At 42.0% G+C, this 14,712-nt stretch overlaps 1 protein-coding gene across 1 annotated transcript in view; it reads right to left on the bottom strand.

The window, feature by feature from the left end:
* The window catches only part of THSD7A (thrombospondin type 1 domain containing 7A), a 322,475-nt gene that overhangs the window by 156,373 nt on the left and 151,390 nt on the right, over positions 1–14,712 (bottom strand). The window contains exon 2 of the mRNA XM_015429430.1: positions 9,346–10,177. Within this exon, the coding sequence (XP_015284916.1) occupies positions 9,346–10,177 (832 nt within the window). The remainder of the gene's footprint in view (positions 1–9,345; positions 10,178–14,712) is intronic.

Below are 14,712 nucleotides of genomic sequence, written 5' to 3'. Positions count from 1 at the left end.
CAGAATTAAAAGCATTGAAATCTGTTTTAAGAACCTTACCAGAGGCATTGGGCAAATTTCAGAGACTTTAGCAAGTTTTGACAAAAGTAAACAATCCATAAAAATGGCGTGGAAAAAAGCGGAGAGAGACAAACAGGCAAAAGTGAGAGTACCGGGGAGCATGAGCCCACGACTGGAAGAGACCACTTGAGTTCTCTAAACTTTTGGCGGACTCTTTGCGCCCTCTACTGGATCAGATGACTAACATCAATCAGCAGCTGACAACTCTAATGCCTCAAATATTATGCAACTCAGCAGCTCCAACTGTCTGAAACTACAAAAAAAGGAGCAAACAGCTGAGAAAGTAAAGGAAATAGATGCTAACTCTAAAAAAAGTCAAGAAAAAGGTGCAAATGCTGGAAAGGAAACAAGCTTCGGATGAATCTCAACTTTTACAACTGCAAATGGAGAAAGCTAACCTGGTCCTCCGGTTCCAAGGGGTCCCTGAAGTAAAAGATGAGAATCTAAAGCAACATTTGAGCGATGCATTAGCTCCAGTTACAGATTTAAAAGCGGAATACCTTATAAGAGAAATGGATGTTTTCTATAGGGCCTATTCCGTTTACATCAAGAAAAATAATCTGCCTGGGAAGATAGTGGTTAGATTCTCGAAGAGTTACGTGAGGGACTCTATCCTGAAAGCAACTACAGGAGCACCCCTGAAAATCGGAGGCAACACCATCAGGATTGTAAAAGACATCCCATTAAAATAAGGAAGAAGAAGAAGAAGTATAAAGACTTAATCCTTTTTTTTACAAACAAACAGCATTTCCTACAGATGGTTAACCCCTGAAGGCGTCATTTTCAAACTGCAGGATAAAAAATAAAAAATGTACTCTGTTTTCAAAGCACGTGAGTTCCTGAGACTGCAACTGGGAGAACCAGCTGAGGACGCTAAAGAGGAAAATGATAGCAAATCTAGTGGTGAACTGGACTCGGTGTCTTCTGACGAGGATTCTGCTTCAGAAAAGGGGGTGGCTGCCCCTAAACAAGAATACCAATTGAGGATTAGAAAAGATAAAGCAAAGTGAAGGCTGAAGGATTCTGAATGGTGCCTTAAAGCATGTGATATAAATGATGCTCTGGGGGGTTGTCTTTAAACAGTTAAAAATTGTTTAAAAGATAAATAATTTAGCTTAATCGACTATGTTCAATGTAATGTAAGCATTTTAGACTAACACTTATATAAGCTGATGTAATGATCTCCTATACTTGGGTTTTTCATTATTAGTGGTTTTCTTTCCTTTCTCCTTAGATGTAGACGTTCCCTCCCTATTTTTTCGTTGTAGTTTGTAGTTTATAGAAAAAGCAATAAAAATCCCCTCCGGGGGGCATCGAAAAACAACAACAACACATGAGCAGAAGAGGAGGTCAAGGTGGTGCCTGGTTAAGGTAAGCTGCAGGAGGAATTCCAGTTTCGGCGATTGCCATGGCAGTTGACTTCTCCCAACAATCCGGGAGAAGCCTGCCAGTGCCCACAGCTGGGAGGGGGCGTGATTGTCTGCGCCACCCCAGGAGCCCGTGAGAAGGGCTCCCAGCCATGGGATGCTAGAGAGCTCCCCCCTTGGTGAGAAAAGCCGGTGGGGGGGCTGCTCCAAGCCCCGACGGTCCCACCGTGGAGTGTCCTGCACAGGAACCAGATCAGCATGCCGGATCAAGCATTCAGTGATCAAGCAAAAATAGACGCGGGTGAGCAACCATTGAAAATGTGAGTCTATGTACAAGCGGAACAACAAAAAAGCACTCGGTCCTCCTGAAACAAAATGGGGGCGCTCCCCTCCACTAAGAACTGTTTACAGGCAAATTTAGCTATAAAAAAGGGGGGACCCAAAAGCGATTGAAACAAAGTAAAGAGACTGTAAAAGCTTACCACGCCATTGAAGAACTTTCAGAGACTTTGACAAACTTTGGATAAAAGTAAACAAATCTCAAACATGGCACTGCTGACGCCGAAGGACTCTAAAGACAAACAAGTGAAAGTAAAGCTTCTTCCCGGAAGCTCTAGCCCTGCGAGTTCTACTCCTAGATAAGATTCAACAGTGGAGCTTCAAAAGCTCTTAACGGAAGCACTTCACCCTCTGCTGGAGAAAATCACAGCAATTGATAACAAGCTGGATGCACAGCAAGCACAAATGACTACAAATACACAAAAAATAGAAAAAAACGGAGCAGGAGCTCAAAGTAATTGACAGCCACTCAAAAAATATGGACAAAAAACTGCAGGCACTGGGGAAAAGTGTGAAATCGAAGAGTCCAGAGTACTCCAGCTTCAAATGGAAAGAGCAAGCTATGTCTTGAGGCTTCAAGGCATCTAGGAAGAGAAAGGAGAGAATCTGAGGCAGATTGTTTGCGATGCTCTAGCACCCATGGCAGAGATGACAGTGGATCAACTTCAAAGTGAAACAGATATGGTTAGCCGATCGTATTCAGAATTTATCAGAAAGAACAATCTGCCAGGGGAAGTTATAATAAGATTCTCTTGAAGAAAAGTGAGAGATCAACTATTGAAAGCATCTAATGGAGCTACCTTGAAGATAAAAGACAAAGACATAAGAATCCTGAAAGATATCCCGTTTGAGATAAGAAGGAAAAGAAGGAAATATAAGGACTTGACTCTATTCTTACAAAAGCATGATGTTGCCTACAAATGGTTAACACCCGAGGGTCTAATCTTCAGATATGCAAATGGTAGAGAAAGGATTGACTCTGTTGAAAAAGCTTGAGAATTTTTGCGCCAACATAGCAGCCCAGCAGAAAGAGGTGCAACTGATTAAGCTAAAGAAAGCGAAGAAGGAGAGGCCGGATCCTCTGAGGAAGACTCTGACTCTAAATTGGGGGCGGCAGGTCCTAAACGAGGCTATTAGTTGAGACACAGAAAGGGAAAGGGAAAATAGATTGTCAATGTGCTCTGGAATATCTAAAAAGTAGTTTAATGCATAACGTTTTACAGTCTTTTTATGAAATACTGAAGTATATTTAATTAGATAGATAAACATTTTCAACTAGTGTTAACTTGTGTTTAAGTTTAAGGGTAAATTTGTAAACGTATATATGATCACCATCTCTTGGGTTTTTTGAGGGCTTTCTTTACTTTCTCCTATAGATGTAGTTTTCCCTCCCTGGATTTTCTGTTTGTAGTTTTTAGTATGTAGTTATTAGAAAATGCAATAAAAAAAATCCCCTTCGGGGGGTACAAAAAAAAAAAGGTGAGCTGCAGGAGACTTGGATTCTACAGAGGTCAAGAAGCTTTGCTACATTTATTGTTCTTTACCCAGTCTCGTTGTAATCCACTGTTGGTTTTGGAAATAGAGCCTGAGATCTCTTTGAAACGGAATTCTCCTTTTATCCCATAACTCTTGGGATGGGGGGGGGGGCATAGAGAATGGTTTCAGGGCCAGCAAATAAAGCAAGTGTGCTGCTCCTAAACTCTTTCATAATAAGCCAGGGAGAGCTCATTCTCCCCTGCAAATCAAATATAAGGGGAGGGGAGAAATAAGCCAGAAAAAACTGGCAGACAGTTGGCGCCTGAGTGCGATTACTTTCTGCAAGACCGACACATGTTGCCACACCAATGCATTTTTCACTCCTACTGGAATAAACCCAGGATCATGAAGAAGTGCATGTCTACAACCCCCAGCCAATATTACCATTCCTCCATCTTGGCTCTCAGCCTATCTTCTTGCACACATCCCACCCAAAGCTATTTCACATGGTATAATTTAACAGGCTGCAATGGGGCAGTTGTTGACCTCCAGTTCTGCCACTACTGAATGTACCCCCCCACACACATAATATACCTACTCGTTGCTCTAATTTGCAGAGAAAATATATTGTAGGAATGGAATAGGACATCAAGTACTTATTTTGTGACAGCTGACAATGAACAGCTTGTTCTGGTGGTGAGACAGAACATCCTTCAGACAAACTGAGAGCATTATTTACTACTGGTGATTGATCAAATAAACAACTCTACCACTATCAGCAAATGGGTATATGGAAACAAATCAAAAGAAATGATTCTACATAACGGGAACTCTTTGAATCAATCTCTTTCAAGACTTGATTTTTAAAAAACACTTCACTTTATGGTAAGCATTAATATTAGGAGGTGCCTTTTACTGAGTTTAACCATTGCTCCGTTTAGTTAATTACAGTCTACTTTGACAGGCAGCAGCTCTCCAGAGTCTCAGGAACAGCTCTTGCCCATTTCTGCTACTTGATAGCCATTAACTAGGATGGCAGTGATTGAACTTGGGACCACAAGCATACAGAATACATCACACTACAAAAAGGGGGTGATTTCACTAACTGTATTAATCTTGCAGCTATTGTCAGTATCTGTCTTTCAATACAGGAGCAAACTAGGAGAACTGTGGGTATATACAGGCCATTCACAGCTCAAGGATACTATGTCACATGTTGTGATTACTTAAATATTATGAGGTAAAAGGGGAGAGAGTAATGGTAGCTCCATGTCTCTCACAATGTCTAGTTAGACCATCTACAGAAGAATGATTCTCCTTCACAGCAGTCATGGCACTGAGATTGCATATATATTTTTTTTCCCCAGCAGGCCAAGAAACAGCATGGGGGACTTTAATGTCAGAAAAATGAGGGGAGGTAGATTAAACACCCACCCACTTTTTGCTACAGCTGCAATTGCAATTTACAAACGAAAACATTAGGGAAATCAATTACGAATCTCCCACAATTTCATCTAGTTTGTCTCTGATGCTCCTTTTTGCTCTATGGTGTTACATGGGCCTTTTATTGACAGAGGTTTGTGAAAGCCCATTTTTGTTTTCTCCGCGACAAATGGTACAACTCCCACAAGAACATTACCATGAGTCATTTATTTTGACAATTGGCCATCATTCTTATAGAGCGTTGTTAGTAAGCAAGTCTTTGAACCTTGGAGAATAATGAGTGGTAACCCAACAGTGAAATCTCTGTTATTCATTTACATTTCAAGAACAGACTGCATAACCACTCTAAGAATGTTTTTCAGCTACACTAAACACAATGCCAAATTAAAAAGAAAAGTCAGAAATACAGAGGACAAGGTTACAATCATTTACCTAAATAAGCATACAAAGAGTGCAGACAGAACCTTTCAAACTGGGATCCAAAGTTCTTTTTATGTAGCTGTTCAACTGAAGAAGAAGAAGAGGAGGAGATTGGATTTATACCCCGCCCTTCACTACCCAAAGGTGTCTCAGAGCGGCTTACAAACTCCTTTCCCTTCCCCTCCCCACAACAGACACCCTGTGAGGTGGGTGGGGCTGAGAGAACTCTGACACAAACTGCTCTTTTTCAAGGACAGCTGTGCCAGAGCTTGTGACTGACCCAAGGTCACATCAGCAGGTGCAAGTGGAGGAGTGAGGAATCAAACCCGGTTCTCCCAGATTAGAGTCCGCACACTTAACCACTACATCAAACTGGCTCTCTGAACACCATGGAGCTTACTTCAAAGTAAATATGTTTAAGATTAAGGGGAAAGGAGGAAACAGTACACGTAAATACAAATCCTCAAATCAAATTAACTCATCACATGAATGCCTATTGAAACAAGCATGCAAAGTATCTTAGAATATAACTGAGTTTCTGAACACATGGGAACTCAACTCAGAACAGTGGAGAATAATAGGAGGTTTCCCAAACCCATATTTAAAATATATTAGAATAGCTTTATTAAATTTAGTAAAGAAAAAGTGTGCATTGTATGTAAAAATAATCTAATTACAACCAATAAGCCATGAGAAGACAGGATTGGAAAATGCTGTGCTGAGGGTTTTCTGAAGTGTTTCTCAACTTCTGTTTTCAAGAATTCCAAGCACAGCTGACTTCTCCTTTCCAGCACCCCCACACACATGTAAAACAAAGAAGGGAAAAGAACTGATACATATCAGACTTGAACATCTATACTTTATTGCATGGTGAGTGTTCCCTAGTCCAGCATTTCTGTTCTCACAGGAGACTATTCATTCTCCAATAAAGGCATAAGGGAATAGGAAGTTTTATTTACGTGCTTCACAATCTCTGTACCTTGCATGGATGTCCAGGTTCAGCCTTAGGATTTGCTTGTGTGGAATTTTGCTGACCGACTTCCAAAATAATTTGTCCCTTTGAATTAGTAGCTCATGTCTATTTTTATTATATTTCAAAATACTGCTGTCCTTATGTAAATTCTTTGTCCTTTGTTATGCTAAAAAAGAACACTGACAAACTCCTTCTGAACACATTGACATAAAATTAACTTATTTCAGTTTTTTGCTCTGCAATTCTCAGAACATCCCAAGTACCATTAGCTTGCCCACCAGGAGGGAGAGGAGCTCCATTTTAGGAAAGGCCTTTCTCTGTCTGATATCTTCAAAAGCTAGTCAAAGCAGACAGTAGTGAACCAGATCCACAGGGGTGGCATAAGGCAGCTTCATGTGTTCATCATCCCAAAACCTGATAAGCACATCATTTGTAACAGGAGCCATACTTGATTGATAAGGGACAGCAACATTGGCTTTACTTGCTGACTCACCCCGACACCCCCCCCAGATTCTTCCCTGACCCATTTTCCTGAGCAAACCAGTTGCAGTGGGGCAGTGGTGAGCAGAAAAATCTCATAAAGTGAAAGGTATTATAAAAAGAAAAAATGTTAAAGCAAAATTGCATATCATCAAACATCATGAAGAATTTGGATCTCAGTGGCCCACATTTTATGCTTACTTTGTACATTTTTTCACAGAATCGTATGTCATGTTTAATGGAAAGTGCATTAGGTTTCCTATGCAATGGCAAGTTTTAAATTGAATAAGATTTAATAGGACAAAGTTATCATCCTAGAGAAACGGCCAACAGCTAAAATTAACCCAAAGCCAGTGGGGAACAAGATAGCTCTGTTAGAAGCCTGTATGTCGAGCAGCAGGGAATCAAAAATTTACTTAGACACCTGCAATACTTCGGGAGAGAATTTAGAAAGGCATACTAAATTCAGAGAAAATTGAAATGTAATAATGAAACAGAAAAGACGACCAATTTCAAATGAGGTTTAAATGTACTGCACTTATAAGTAGAGCATGAGACGATGCACTTCTAGAACACTCACCTTTAAATCTTTCTTCCCCAATGGGCTCCCCCGCCCTGACTTCATGCATAACTACAAAAAACAAATTTGGGGGGGGGGGGGACCCACAGCATTTTCCCCAGCTACAAATGCTTATCCATTGAATTCAACTGAGGGGGCAAATCTATATGTGTATTCCTTCCTCTTTGCATACAAATGTATTTATCCCTCTTAAACAGATGGTGAAGCCTTTGTTCAGTAGAGTGCACATCACAAATCTTGGGATCAGAGTAATTGGGTGGTTTTGGAAGTCACCTACTTATCAACCACAGTTCCCCATACATAAAATGGGAAGAACATATTGGTATTATTACAAGGATGGAAAATAAATTATTTGCAAATTTAAGAAATTGTGATATATATATAGGACATAAGAACAAAAGGATTATAAGATCCACAAACATTAGCAACGAAACTGAAGTAACAATACCCAGCAATAGTCACAATTTGAAAACATTAGAATAAGGACAGAAAACGGTTCCAGGTACAAATACAGGGCTCATGCCAGAGGATCCTCAGGTTAGGCATGTACCAGGCACTGTAACTCGCAAAGGACCAAGCACTCCAAAGTACTGCCTTTCTTGCTTTGTATAGCGCTCACAAGACAGCCAAAGGCTGGGAGAAAATTCCCAAACTACACACTCTGCCTCTTCTAGATTAGGGTTGCACTTAGTACCAACAAGGGCTCCAAAAACCTTGAAAGCCTGAGTTGCTGCCTTTTGTATATCTCTCTAGTAATGCAGCTCAGAGGCGCTGCCTTACTTGTGGGGTAGCCCCAACAGCAGGACACCCCACTTCTGATCTGAACTAGAGACTCACAGAACCAGGCCGAAGAGAACACTCTAGCCAAGCTCTGCAAAGGGGTTCAGTCTAAGGTTGCACAAGGCATCCTCCAGGGCAATCTCCAACCCCGCTCCACCTGGCAAAGGTATGCACATGTAATGACTGTGAGTTCCTTCAGGTAAAGTACTGCATTTCCATAGCTATTCAGTAGACATCTGGTGAACCTCCTCTGTCTCCATACCATCCCGTCGCCCCCTTTGTGTGATATTTATGCCTATGTGGAAATTTTTTAACAGCCCTTCCTATCCCTTCCCTCAGGATACGAAGATAAATTAATCAAACATTAATCAAACATTAAATTCATCAATGATTCTTCCTGATACCTACCGCCTAAGCCTGGGAACCCATACAACCTACCTTGGTAGGACCATCAATGGTCATCAAACCCATTCAATCTGCCCCGGTAAAACCATCCAACCATCATTAATCTCATCAAGCCATGAACCAGAAGACCACCCCTCAAGTTCCTATAAAAATAGACAGCAAGCCCCATCTCAGTGTGCACTCTGAATGTGCCTACTATAGGGTACACTCCCAAAGCCTCTACTTTGGGTCTCCTTTTTCTCTGCGTGAAACGCTGGCCATTTGCACTTTCTTCCACATGGACGTCTGCACATCTGGACAAACAGTATAACCCCTATAACTGCCCTAAATGTCTCTATAATCACCTCTTTATTTCTGAGTTCTGGATTGTGTGTATATTTTGATTGCTTAGCGTAATTGTATGCAGGGATATTCTTTAATAAAACCATTGAATACTCTTTAAATCTGAAGTATTCATACTAAACTGGACCTTGGTATATATAGGTGTGCGATCCGTTGTATGGTTCTGGCCTCCTCTGTCTCATAGCTAATTTCCCCCAATATCAAGACAGGCTACTTGTGGTAACAATTAACTTCCCAATTAATATGCAATACATTCATTAAGTTTTGCAACCAATATTATGGAGATCCTCAGGTTTCTCCTACACACTTTGCTTTGATATGGAGAACAATGAAGTTGCAAAAATCTCCTGGAAGACACCATGGGTTATGGCCAATAAGATCTAGCATTCTGAGTATTTTCACAATCTATGCTATGGTACAGTTTGTTTGTTTATTTATTATTTTCAATTTATATCCCGCCTTGCCTGCAGGGCTCAGTGAAGGCATACTTTGTGTGGTCAGCACTGGTCATGGTTGAATATTGTATGTAAAATCTTAAATTTGACAGAGATGAGCAAGTATAAACAAACTGCATCGTCAGTACATCAGAATGCACTACAACATAATGCCTGGGGCTTTTTTAAAGATACAACTGCTTAGCAAGAGACAGATATATGCTTAGACTGAGGAGGAAAAATTACCTCAAGGCAACAGTTTTTCCATTCCTGTGAGTGCACATCACCTGCCTCGTCTGGTATCCAATTTGTATGTCCCAATATTTGTTCTCCTGTCTGTTCTGTCTGTTACGATTCCTCTTTTTTTTAATAAGCTCACGGGCTTCCAGATCCCTTATTGCTTTCTCCTTGTCCTTTTCTTTTTCTTTGTTCTTTCCACGTTTCCTTGCTTGCCGTATGTGCCGCGAGTGGGGCACCGAACACGTACTCCATGGCCCCACACTCAGACTATACATGCTTTCTTCAGTAGTGCATGGGGAAGAACTGCAAACCTGAAATTCAGTCAGGTTAGGACAGGCAGAGCCCCCAAACTGAGGCGGGGCAACAACATGGCGAGAACGGTGCTTCAGCCCTTTGCCGCAGGTCTTGGAGCACTCCGACCAGGCCGAGAACTCAGACACAATGCAGTCCTTCTGGCAAGGGATGAGGCATCCCTGCTCCAGCTGTGGCTTGGGCTCAAAATATTCACATATTGTGTCCTCCACTACAACTCCATTTGCTTTTTGGACACACATTACGTCTCTCATCTGAATTCCTTCTTCCCCTCTGATGCACTCTGCTGGTTTTTCCACACTCCTTGAGATAACAGGCTGGCACTGATTCCAGTTGCCCAACTGCCAGTCATACAATTCTTTGTGCCAGTCACAAACTCTGAAGCAGTTCTGCTGGTTGTCAGGCCTCTCTGCCAGCCTGCAGTTTGTAAGTAGTGTGGTCCATCCTTCCACATGGGCACACCAGACTGCACGTGTCTGGATGCCTCCTGGGCCACATTCATCTCCCATACACCTACCCCATGGACCTAGAAAAAAACAAGAAAAAAAGGGTGAAATATCTAACACCCCCATAATCACAGCTTCTTCATTAAGACACAAACAGAACAATGTAATAGTTAACATTCAATGCTTCCCAGACTCTCTGTATTATTAATGCGCGGGGGGTATATTTTAGTTTTTTTACATTGTACACACACACAATGTAATAGCACAAAGCCATGGCTCTCTCCATCTGTTTTCTCCTCTTTCTGTGGATAAGGAATAAATTTCATTTTGTTTTCTTTTAATGATGAATAAATAAAATGTCTGTACTCCTGGTACTCTTTAAGAATTGATTATGCTGTCATAATAAACTATCTTCTACAGCCAAAATGTTCAAGAAAGTTTTTGTAATTTCAGCTTTTTGTTTTAGTCTCAATTTTCAAGGTGGGGTTTTTGTATTCCTTTTCTTTTGAATGTTTATAGAAAAAGAGTGCAAAATCCTACCAATATAATAGAGACAAACAAAAGCTGAAACTACAAAGGCCCTCTTGAAATTTCTCCTTAGTAAGGTTGTCATATTGCCTGGTTGGCTGGGTTTTATACCCTATGCCTGTTTGGGAGACTTACCAAGTGCTAAGTAAAGGCAGGCAAACTCCTGATAATTCTTTCCAGTGCCCAACAATGCTCATCCTACGTTGCAGGCAGAAACAGGCCAGCAAAATGAGAGAGGGGGGTCTTTGTTGGGGCATGAGGACATCACTTCCAGTATGACATGGAAGTGCCAGCATCACACCAGGGGAACGCTCTAGCACTCATCCAGAAACTCTATGGAAACCATAGTGTTTCTGGGCAAGTGCTAGAGAATTGTACCAGTGCAATGTCAAAGCTTCCTGTTGTGCTGGAAGTGATGACACTGGGCCCTGATGAAGACCACCGCCCCCTCTACAGTAAGTACCCAACTCCCCCCCCCTTCTCCCACCAGTTGTCAGGCCATGTCATGTCTGACAATCCTGCTTTGGCCCATTAGTTGACCTGGATTCTAAGCTTTTAATTGAAGAAAAACAAGTATCTAGGCCTTCTAGATAAGAAGACAGAAGGAAAAATGTGAATCCAGATTTCTGTTTAATTTATGAAAATAGGCCTATTCCTCCTTCTCTCTGTTCCAGCCTCCTACAGGATGGATCCCAGGGTCCACCGATGCCTTCTGCTCAGGGGTCAGTTGGGCCCCAGAGCACACTAGAGCAGTGCTCCAGGAGCTCGGAGCTCGGGGGGAGGCACGTGACCAAGCCCCACCCCTGCTCCCATCAGCCATTCGTCGGGCCACGAGGAGACAGAAGGAAGGAAAGTTAAGGCCCGCAGAAAGGCCTGCTGAGGCCGGGCGCCCCCCTTCCAGTCGTTGCCATGTTTCTCAGGCCTGGCACCGAAGAATACAATGGAAAGATCACGCTGCCACTGCGGCACGACTCCAGAGAGAAGGGGTTTAAAAAACCGTTCTTTCTGGAGTCATGCCGTGGCGGCGGCACGATCTCTCCATTCTATTCTATGGGCCATAGAATAGAATGGAGAGATCACAGAGAGAAGGGGGTTAAACTTTAAACCTCTCTTTGCTGCCCCCCCCCCGCCCACCTTGGCAGACCAGTGGGGAAAGCAAAAGGGGGGGGATCTTCAAAAGCCTCCCCTTTCTCAGCCCGCCTGCCAAGGCAGGCGGGGGGGAAGGGTGAAAGCAGCGGCGTGATCTCTCCATTCTATTCTATGGGCCATTGAATAGAATGGAGGGGTTGAAGGGAGAAGGGGTTTAAATTTTAAACACCTTCTCTCTTTGCTTCCCCCCACCCACCCGCCTTGGCAGGCTGGCGGGGGAAGCAAAAAAGGGGGGGGTCTTCAAAAACCTCCCCTTCCCCAGCCGGCCTGCCAAGGCCAGCGGGAGGGAAGCGAAAAGAGAAGGGGTTTAAAGTTTAAACCCCTTCTCTCTGGAATCGCGCCACAGCTGGGGAAGGGGAGGCTTCTGAAGATGCCTCCCCCCTTTCTGGTTCCCCTTCTAACATCCCTTCCAGTGATGTCAGGGCATGGCATATGCTAATATTATGCTAATAGCTCATTAGGTATGCTTATGAGCTCCTGCAGCTCTTTTTCTACGAAATGACCCCTGCTTCTGCTGATGATCTTCTGAGCTTTCCCCTACTACCAACAGCCATTTCTGGCCCCAAGAAAGGAGAGATTGAAAACCCAAACAAAGCTGCAAAAGCAACCAGTCTGAGAAACACTGGCCTAAATGACCACCCACATATACAGGCAGCATGTGGTATGCTCATTCTGAATTCATAGAAGCAACCACACAGAATGTAAATGGGATTGCTCAGTTGACTAGAGACGCAGAATATGCCAAGGCAGCATCTTGATATGTTTCCAAAGATGATGGTAGTCACTGAAGCAATGCCATCTCTGATCCCACTTCTGGCTATGTGTAAAAGAGATGGTGTGATTATTAAAGATTCATAATACTAAAGCTAGATGGGATTTATCCAATGAAGCACTTCAAGATTAAAATGGCTTTGGTCAGTGGCAAAAAAAGACTGCTAATTAAAGTGTATGCCAGTTGTGTTTAAACCATGCTATTTACACAAAAGCCACGCATAGCACACCTGTGTCGGAAGTACATTTTGGGATGTGCATGAATTTCTGTCTACATTCAAGATACTCAGAAAACCATCAGATAAAGATAGCAAGACATAAAGCATTGAGGTTCCCAATTTTTATTTCTTTTTTTCTGCCTTCACCTAATTTTATTGCCTTTCATTGAACAGATGAAAACAGTCAGGTTACAATGAGGTCCCCTCCTTTTTGTCCTTGTCTGTCTCTTCTCTGTACTTCAGAGGAGTCTTTAATGTTGTAAAGGCCCTGGATCAACAGTATCACTGAACTGAACCACTATAACTCACACACATCCACATATACATCTAGTCTCTCTAAGAAGTTAGACTGTTCAGAAAAGCTGTAATGTAATTTGTCTGTTCTCAGGCCAGAACATCTGGAATAATACACTGATTTTGTAGACTGAAAGATGTAGAATGAACTGAAGTACTGTTGTGATGTTTCTTAGTGAGATGTGTGCAGAATCATATTGATTTGAATAACAGTAGTATTTTGATATTGTACGGAAGACTGGTGTTTCACTTTCTAGCCTAGCCTATACAGCACATGTGTCTTGTTGCGAAATAGGCCTCCATATTCTGCCAGTAGCTCTTGTATTATTAAAAAAACATTCAGCAGTCTTTAGAATGATGTGGACTGGTTTTTATGCCAATTTGGACTACCACTTGTTGATGGAGTGTGACATTCATTCTCTGTGTGATCAGTTGCTGCAGTTTCGAAGCAAACACTCCACCAGAGCACACTACAGAAGAAGCACTATAGTCTTCTGGATTTTGCTTCCAGATTCTAAAACCTTAAGCATTACATCCTTGATAGCAATGCCAGCTGGCAGAGATAGATTCACCACATGAAAACTCCTGTGCTGTTTTCGACAGATTAAGTTTGAATTAGGGTTTCCATGGTTTAGCTAGATAGCCAGGGAAATAATGTATGTTTTAAGCACAAATACATTCCAGCAAGATTACCCTAGTTTATCTCTAACCAGCTTTCCACAAATGACATGATCACTGCTGTATTTATTTACTCCATGTATATTTACAATTCATACAGAGAGACTGCAAAAGTACATGGGGGGTGCTGCATGGAGCTTTAGTCATAAACCCTACCCAAATTTACAGGAAGGAAATAAAATGCATAAAATCAGCATGCAGTGGGACATAATCACAGCTGAGCACAACGTACATTCCTTCACCTTCCACGCTGCAAGCCTCTGTCTTATCACATCACCACACCTTGCATCTATTGTACGTCCAATTAACTAGAGCTTCTTTAACAGATCAGACTGTTGCTGGTTTACTCTAGATGAAAGGCTATTTGCTTTGGTGTTCCAGAGTCTTGAAGCAATCCCACATTCAAAAGGGGGAGTGTGGCATAACTAACAACATTCTTGATGGCTAACACCTTGTCAGCCCCCAAACCAATCTACTCCTGCAACTGCAAACGGCAAGCAAATAAAATTACATTATTATTATAGCATAACTCAAGACCTGAAGCAATGTAAATCAGAAAAAAAAATGCTTTCAAGTACAGAACTGGAAAAGGTGATAAATGGGAACATAATTTAATCTGTATCTTATTGGTCTGATGCCACTTTAAGTTTAAAGCAAGGGTTCCAATATTCCCATAAAATACACTATAAACAGAGCACATATAACTTGCAAGTTTTTCATAAAACTCTTTCCAAGTTGCTGAGTCGATGAAGGAGTTTTACAGGATCTGAAGTGAAAAACTCAGAAACAACACGAAAAAGAAAAAAAAGTTGTCTCTTTATGTTAGCACTAAAATGCAGCCCAGCCCTGGTGCAACTAGCTGACTTTAATATTATTGCAAGTTGCAAAAGTGCATTCCCCTCACCGGACTCATGTGCCACATGGGCAAAAGTAAGAAGGGGGACACATCCTTTGCCTGGTGAACCATGGGACTTTTA

Source organism: Gekko japonicus, unplaced genomic scaffold, assembly GCF_001447785.1.
Source record: "Gekko japonicus isolate JY-2015 unplaced genomic scaffold, Gekko_japonicus_V1.1 scaffold163, whole genome shotgun sequence".
NCBI classification, from domain to species: domain Eukaryota; kingdom Metazoa; phylum Chordata; class Lepidosauria; order Squamata; family Gekkonidae; genus Gekko; species Gekko japonicus.
The sequence above is the reverse complement of the archived record's forward strand: the minus strand, read 5'-3'. Positions and strand labels throughout refer to the sequence as shown.